Genomic DNA, 8,694 nt, shown 5'->3' with positions numbered 1-8,694 from the left:
AACATTAGAATTGGTGAATAATTCGAAAATAATGATTCTATGAGCAGTAAACTTATTCGATATGAACAACAAGAAGTGGTACTTTTAAAAAAATACAATGATTCAATGTATGGACAATAACACATTGTAACCCTCCAATATTGTGCTCTAATACAATAACAAAAGTTGTCCTTGATACTCCAAGGGTAAAAATTACCGTCTACCCTGGAATTTATTTCATAACAAACTGAAGGCAACTGTGTGGCGACACGCATATTGGAAGGTAGTTTGGTAATTTTAAAATGAAGTCTCCAAGTGTTTGTCATTGGTCAGCTTTTTTTTCTCTCCTGGAACTGTCTTCCAATTTGTTATGAAATATTTCGGGGTAGGTGGATATAACGACAGTGATAGTAAAACCATGGGATACCGTAAATGTACAAGGTCTGGCCTCACAGTTTACTGTAAACGCCTAATTTACATTCAAATCGAAAGACAATAGGGAGTGTCAGGTTAATTAGGTATAAACAGTCTAATGTTACAGACACATACCGGAAAATGTCAACATTTAAACAAACTTCTATTAATCACATTAAGTGTTATAAATTCCTATCGACACAAACACATAAACACTCAGTATTGTATAAACTGAAAACGCATGATCCCTCTTAATGAAAAAATATATAGAATAATGTGAACATAAACATATTGGCGATCATTTCTTTTTCCTTCTTAAACTTTTACAAACAAGATCATTTCATAGGTTCAACCTCATCCAACTCCTTTTTTCAAGCAGACTTCCGAGGCTTTATACGTGAAGTAAGGAGAGAGAGGTTTGATAACTGTTTTTTTCTCTTTTTTTGTTTATGTTATTTTTTTCTAGGAAATTAAACTTTTATGTTTCAAATAACCTTCCAAAGTATGCATAATAAGTAATTTTTGGCCTATTTTTGTGATAGTGTTTTTCCTCTGCGAAACAATAAAGCGCAACCTTTACAGGTGCGGAGGAAGCGGGGGGGGGGGCAAACGTGTCCTTTTTGCCCCCCCCCCCCCCCCATCCCCCCTCCCCCCATTTTCGCCAAGTCAAATGTTCTAAAAATGTACATTTGATAGAAAAAAGGGTCCTCCTGCACATTTTTCTACTTCATTTTAGAAAATTTTCCGCGGCGCGGCATGTTTCCTAAAACGTTCAAGCACGTAATGTAATGAAAACTTAATACACGCGAACTAGACTAAAAATATCCATCAAGGGATTATACTATTTCAAAATACGCTTCTTAAAAGATTAATTTGTTTATATGTCTTCAAACCATACATAGTCATTTACAGTACTTTTAAATCAACAAAGTGATGATAATACTTTTAACATAATGATGACAATTAAAACACTCATTCTTATCAAACATGTTAATTGTATGCATGAATTATTTAATCAACATTGTATGTCAATAATTGGTCGAAACATGTGTTAGTTAAAACCGGTATACAAGATTGAAAAACAAAAGGCCCAGTGGACCTGTATCGCTCACCTGTTTAAGGTCAAGAACACAAGCTATCAGCATGAAGGCTTTAGATTTGAACTTAATCTATGCATTTCTACAGAAGGATTTTAAAGAAGTTGCTACATTTCCCATAGTTGTCCCCGCCCCTAAGACTCCTGGGGGACCAGACCCACTGTTTATAAAAAATGGTTCCCCTTCATCCAAGGAAGTTTCAGACCAAATTAAAACCAAATTCCTCAATTCCTATAGAAGAAGGGTTTTTAAAACATTTGCAATATTTCTCCTACTGAGCCCTTCCCCCCTCTAGTCTGTTGGGGGCGAGGCTAACTATTTATACAAGATTGGTTCCCTTTCACCCAGGAAGCTTCAGACCAAATTTGGTCAAATTCCAACGAGCCATTCATGACTTGTAGGGCTTTTTTGTGAAACGTTGATGGACGACAGACGGACGACGGACGCCGCGACATGACATAAGCAGCTGGGCTAACCAGACAAAGGAAGCATTTGTAGATGTACTAGATTATCTCCCCTAGTACTTATTCTCTCCGCTAGGCTGCGCTCATCAATATTATTTTCGGAGTGAAGCCTAGCGGAAAGTAGAAAAACTTAGGCAGGCTAATCAACGCAAAATAGTATGGCCATTTTTAAAAGGAAACAAAACATTTGTGATGTCATTCACAATATCACAATTCTAACACGTAAGAAACTTTACCATCAAATTCTTCCACTGTCCTCACAATACTATTATCACAACACTTACGATGATATTCTTACACTGTCCTCACAATACTATTATCACAACACTTACAATGACATTCTTACTTCAAGTGGCACAGCAGCTGACGATAGAAAAGACTATCCGTTTTAACGATGATATTCCATACTCGAAATTCAATGTCATTGATGATATAATGAGGTTTAAGTAGATAAGATAAGTTCATCATTCATTTAGTATCGAACAGTTACAGAGTTCTAGAATACTTATAATTGATATTTATTCCGTTCGTTCCCTGTGGTAAGGTGCATTGTTCAGATTGTTGATCAAACATTTTTTTTTTTTCCAAATATATTTTTGTATTGTTATTACCATTTCTAGCACAGGGTCCTGGGAGTCTAGTAAGCTTACACTCTAGCCCTGGCTGCTCTATACATGTAAATAAATCTTTCATACTCCAGCAGTCTAAGATACAAAGTTACAAACTACCGGTAAATTGTTATTGAAATAATTTCTAGGTCAATATCCAAAGTTCCTGTACAGTTTATACCAATTAATGTAAACAAAAGTACTTCACAGTGATTTTTACACATTGTCATACATGCAACTAAATGTAGTTCATATGAAATAATACAAAATTATATTCAGTTTAAAATTAAATGTAATTGACACTATAATTATTTTGATTTGCTATTATTTCTTTTCAGCATCAGTTGGATTTATTCTAAAAAGTGCCTGTTGAAGCTATGCAGATGCTGTTTGTGTTATTTCAAGTGATCCATTGCCATTGGGATTTATTTTCTAAAGAAGTTAGTGTTGTTGATACTACAGACGAAGATCGGTGTATATCAAGTGGATATTCAAAATTGCAGCTGAACAATTAAATTATTACTTTGTATCACAATGTATGCTAACTATAATAGACCAAGTTGACTGAAATTCTTAGAATAAAATGTCAAGTCTGCTATAAACATACTATATATGTCAAGACTTTTTTGCCTTTTGTCACTGACATAGTAAGATTTATATATTGTGTATCCTGCAAGTGCAAGCAAAAAATTAAATTGTTTACACATCTTATTTTCCGGATAATAACCCAAAACTATATATTTCAGAGAGCGTACATTTATAAATATTCCTATTTTATAAAGATTCATTGTCAGTTTATTCCAAAACATTTCCACATGTGTGCATTCTATGAAAAAATGTGTGTTGTCGTCCTTTTCAGATTTTTTCTAGTTGGAATTATATTATGAATCAATTTCCATTTGAAAATTTTTAATGAATTGTCATGTAAATTTTTTAAATTAAATTTCAAAATTTCACAGAACTCATTGATATCACATCGAAAATGATATCTCCATTTTTTAATAGGTTTGGTTTTTCTATTTTATGATTAAGTAAGGTTTTATATAAGAATTTGTTTGTATGTCCATTCAATACTTGAATTTCATCTTTATTTTTACTTGGCTCTGTTCTTACTTGTGTTTTCATTTTTTCTATCCATGTTTTCGGTATTGATTTTTTTAATTTGATAAGTTCTGCAATCCAGTTTGCTTTACAAAGTAGTTTTTCATAGATGCTAGCGTCATTAATTTTTCCAGTTTCATCAAATAAATCTTTTATTTGTATTATATTACTGTTGATCCAATTTTTAAAAATAATAGATTTACCCTCGTAAGTAATGCTGGAGTTACCCCATATTATCTCATTATGCACGTATGTTGGTAAAGCATTTCGCTCTTGTGATCTAAATTTAATCCAAGACTGTAGTATTTTTTTATAAAAAGCTGGGATCTCTTCAATATTATGTATCTTTTTAAGTGGTTTGATATTCATTCTGAATATTAGTGAATTGTTACCAAATTTATCATAATAGAGTTTAGGTATTATTGTCTAGTTCGAAAAAGTATTTTTTGTGTCAAATAGTCTTTTCACCCATGTAATCCTAAGCATTTCTATATGCGTTTCAATATCTCTTATGTTCAAACCCCCATTATCTATTTCATTTATCAGTACATTTCGCTTAATTTTGTCTGGTTTATGATCCCATAAATATCCAAATATTATTTTTTCCAGTGTCTTTATTTGATCACTATTTATATGTTGAACTGTTGCCAGGAAAGTTATTTTAGGTATAATTAATGCATTTATTATAGTAGCTTTTCCAATTAGTGTCAGTTTTCTTTTTTTTTCCAGTTTTTTATGAGATAATTGATAGCATTTATATTTTTTTCCCAGTTCATTTGCTCTACTTCTTTATTTTTAACACCAAAAATCACACCTAGAGACTTGATGTTTTCTCTTGTCATCTTTATACCATAAACCTCTTTTTTGTTCTTGTTTTTACCTAGCCAAAGACCTTGTGATTTTTCTTTATTAAGCTCAAGCCCAGAATGTATACCAAAGTTCTCAATTTCTTTTATTGCTTCTTTTATATCACTTGATTTTACAAATAATCTTGTTTCATCTGCTAACTGGGAAATTTTTATTATTTTTCTTTTAATTTTAACCCCTTTGATGTTTTGGTTTTCTCTTATATTTATTGCCATAATTTCAACTGCAATCACAAAGATCAAACAGCTTAATGGACAACCTTGTCTTATTCCGCGTGAGATTTTATATGTATCAGATACATAATTATTGTTGGAAATACACCCGTATATATCATAGTACAGTGTCTGTACCCAAGAGATAAAAGATTTTCCAAAACCAAATTTGTCTAAAGCTTCTAGCATGAATACCCATTCAATAGTATCAAAGGCCTTTTTAAAATCTAAAAATAAAATTGCGCTATCTGTTCCAAATTTTTCAGCATAGTCTATCACATCTTGTATTTGTCGTATTTAAACCCAATAAACCTATTTTTGATGTAACCATTTTGATCTGTATGTATAACTTTAGGCATTATTTCTTTCAATCTTTGAGCTAATACAAATGCTACAATTTTATAGTCTATATTTAGTAAGGTGATCGGTCTCCAATTTTGTTGATCAAACATTGGTGTAGTACAAACCTTGAAAAATGCATGATGGTGACTTTATCTTTGATCTGGTTTTAATTCACTTGTTTCAACGATTTAGATTTTTCGAAGAACAGTCTATATATATTGTTCTGAAAAGGCGCTTTCCGAACATGAAACGAGGATGTTTCTCTCAACACTTGCTTCAGTTTATGTGCAATATAGTAGCTCAAAAAAACTTTTCGACAGGTGAAAGGTGCTTTAAAGGTATAATAGGTAATAACCCGGTTACATATATTCTTCTAGCTTCAGTGGAGAAATGTATGAAATGTTACAGTGTCTCTAAAGAGTAATCAATAGTGTGTGTGTACACTTTAATTTCTCCTCCCTCTACCCCGACCCAAAGATCTCCACCAGCATGTTGAGCCAGAGACCATACAGGGTTCTGGAGGTCGGTAACCAAGACCTTCAGTAGATTACAACTGGGATCTAACAGCTGTACTGTTCTTGAGTAATACTCACTGATGAGTAGGAGATCCTGGTGATTGAACAGCGCGTCAGTTATCATGAACTTTTGAGCTGGTCCCGGTAGCGGTTCATCAGCATGAAGAGCAACTCCGTGATCAATGTATCGGTGTGTCAGGTTGAGATCGTTATCCAACAACACCAAGTGAGCAGTTCCCGATTCAGTAAAATTTACAACAGCCACTGAACCTGTGTTACTTTTCTTTATCCTTACAGGAATATAAAACATATCCTGACCATGTCCATCCTTTTGAACTCGTCTTATCTCCTTCCCTTTTTGATTGTACCGGACTAGTACTGAGGTATGATCGGGTCCTGAAGGCAGGTGAGGTTTGTTGGTGAGTCCTACAAAGATGTCACCGTTTGGTATGAGACACACACAACGGAGAAACATGGGATCTGTACGAATAAATGTCGACATTTCAAAACTATGTTTGCCTTCGTTTTTGTTTATCATTAACGTACCACGTTTAACACATTTCTTTGTAAAATACGCTAAAAATGTTGAATTATCTTGAGAGGCAGAAGAAACATCATCCGGAAACGCAATCTCAGCTTGCAAAATATTTATTACTTCACCTTTTGTATCTACAAGGTGAAGAGTTTGCCAAGGAGAAGCCAAGATCCAGCATTTCCCTTCTGTAGTTGGTACCATCGTTTGTGGTGAAGAACCAAGTTTTAAAGAACGCTGATAGATTAGCTTCACATCACATCTCAGGCTTTCACAACTGTGTGATAATTTGATCTTGGTTGAATCGTCGGATTGTGCAGATATGGGATTTTCGCCAGGGCCATCTCCAAACAATTCATCTGAGCAGATACTGAGGGTGGAAAACATATCAATTTTAGAATGTCCTAAATCTGAGGAAATTGTTCCATCATGGTGGGACGTGGTATCCTGAAGTTTCAACTCTCCAAACAACATCTCGACGCGGTTAGTTTCATCTCTTCGCGTACCTGCACTAAATTTAAGTTCGGAAATATTTGGAAAATCCACTGTAGAGGTTTCTGGAGGCTTCAAATTCCATCCCTGCACGACAACCTCAAGGTAATCTTGAGATGTACTTAGCCTTTGGACAGTACCTTTAAAATCATCGATTGTCTTACATTTTTGTTCTTTATCGGTTTTCACCCTGTCTAATTCCTCCAAGACACTTTCCTTGTGACGTTCCAGTTTGTTGACAGCCGCCTCCGTCACCTGATCGAGTACTGCTTTGAGATTGTCTCGTCTGTTGAGAAGTTCCTGCTTTGTTCTGTCCGCGTGCATTTTTTCTCCTTGACATTTTTTTGAAAATTCCTCAAAATCCTTTTCTATTTTGGTATAATCCGGATTATCGGTGGCTTTCTGTAGATTCTCAATAACAGTTTTAGCCGCCGATTTCAGTGTTAGAAATGGCTGGTGTCCGTTATGATGGAGTTCTATACACTCGTCACACACCGCAGTTTTACACTGTCCGCACGCCATTATCAGCTGTTTGTTGTGATCCCGACAGGCCATTTTGTCCTTTGTCCTAAATAACGATGTAGAAATACTTTGTCAACCAGCTAGAAACCTAAGCACAGGTTTATACTCTACTGTTACGTGTCCGCCATTTTGAGTAAAGAATGTGGTTACAAGGGTTTTATAAATAGCGTTTGTCTCTGTACACGGAATACCCAACTCAAAACGAAACCTTGACTTGTCAACCTTCTGAAATATAATTTATATCGGTGTTTTTTCTGTGAGTTATGCACTGATAACCTTATTTGGACAATAGATATTAATATTATTATTTTAGAAACAAATTTAAGTATGCTGTAATGCTGTTATAAAAAAAATGTTTTTCTTAATCTTTATTTTTTCCCAGGTTCTGTTAACCAAAACATTTAATTAAAGCTGGCTTGTATTTGAAGTACCTATGTACACAGTCATAAAATTGCTCACAGACATACGTATACAGGTATATTATATATTGTGTAATGGAATTGATCTGAGATTTTACATAACCAGACAATACTTACTAGCTCTGGAACGCTGCCAATGTTTAGCGTCGTTCATAAAAATATCATGATATACCAGCTATTATCACAGGGTGATATCTTCGCGATGTCACGGGGCATTACTATACAATCGCTAAAATTAAATTTGACTCGCGAAATATTGAGAAATTGTTGAATCATATATATCCAGATAGCAAGAACACGAACATTTGAAACCGATAAAATTTTGTTTTCTGACACCACAAAATAACTTATTATACAATATTATTCACTAATGAAATAAACTAAATGAACTAAAAATAATGAACTAAAGAAATTTTGTTTGCAAACTGTGTGAATCCGCGAAGCGAATTCTCACAAAAGTCTGCAAACAAAATTTATTTCATAACCCGATGAAATTAAAAAATAGTGACTTCAATGCTTATAATTAATTTTCCACGCTACTTTATAGAATGAAATACGTTTACACGTACGATTCCATTGATTTTTGACAAGAGATCATTTTTTCCAAATCAATACGCAACGTCAATGTTTCTATTGTGACGTCACGATAACGTCGTGTTTCGGCGCCATTCTCGGAATTTTTTTTTCATCGTGGAATGAAAAAAACCTTAATAGGCCAATCAGAAAGCAAGAAACAAAGAGAAAATTAATTATTAGCGGTTGTAAAAGACACCAAATACCCCTGACAAAGTACGAATTAAATCGGAGTTAGCGTTCATGAAATGTTCTTTCTTCCAATATTATAGCGCATGTCGAATTTAAATCACTCGAGTTTGTGGCGGGGAATTCCATCATAGAACCAAGATTCACTTTCTATCTACATGTATGTTAAACATACGGTAATTCGTGTCGGATGTCGTCCCGTCCACAATTTGGATATCCAAAATAAAACTTCAGTTCCCATGTCCACGTAGCCCAAGTTGATCACTTCAAAAGATAATATGTCTATCGCATTTACATTGGCCAGTTTCTTGACCACTTAGTCGGATTCCCTTTAACGTGGTCAAAGATAAGGAAAGTTGTGTCGAACT

The 8,694-nt window shown here is 34.3% G+C and overlaps 1 protein-coding gene across 1 annotated transcript; it reads right to left on the bottom strand.

Annotated features, from left to right (window-relative positions):
- Nucleotides 1-1,040: 1,040 nt before the first annotated feature.
- LOC138310519 (uncharacterized) lies at nucleotides 1,041-7,269 on the bottom strand. Its single transcript, XM_069251773.1, has one exon. It carries the CDS (start codon nucleotides 7,176-7,178, stop codon nucleotides 5,487-5,489), a length of 1,692 nt encoding a protein of 563 aa, XP_069107874.1. The 5' UTR covers nucleotides 7,179-7,269; the 3' UTR covers nucleotides 1,041-5,486.
- Between the last annotated feature and the right edge of the window lie 1,425 nt (nucleotides 7,270-8,694).

The sequence above is a fragment of the Argopecten irradians genome, chromosome 16, assembly GCF_041381155.1.
Source record: "Argopecten irradians isolate NY chromosome 16, Ai_NY, whole genome shotgun sequence".
In the NCBI taxonomy this organism is placed as follows: Eukaryota; Metazoa; Mollusca; class Bivalvia; order Pectinida; family Pectinidae; genus Argopecten; species Argopecten irradians.
The sequence above is the reverse complement of the archived record's forward strand: the minus strand, read 5'-3'. Positions and strand labels throughout refer to the sequence as shown.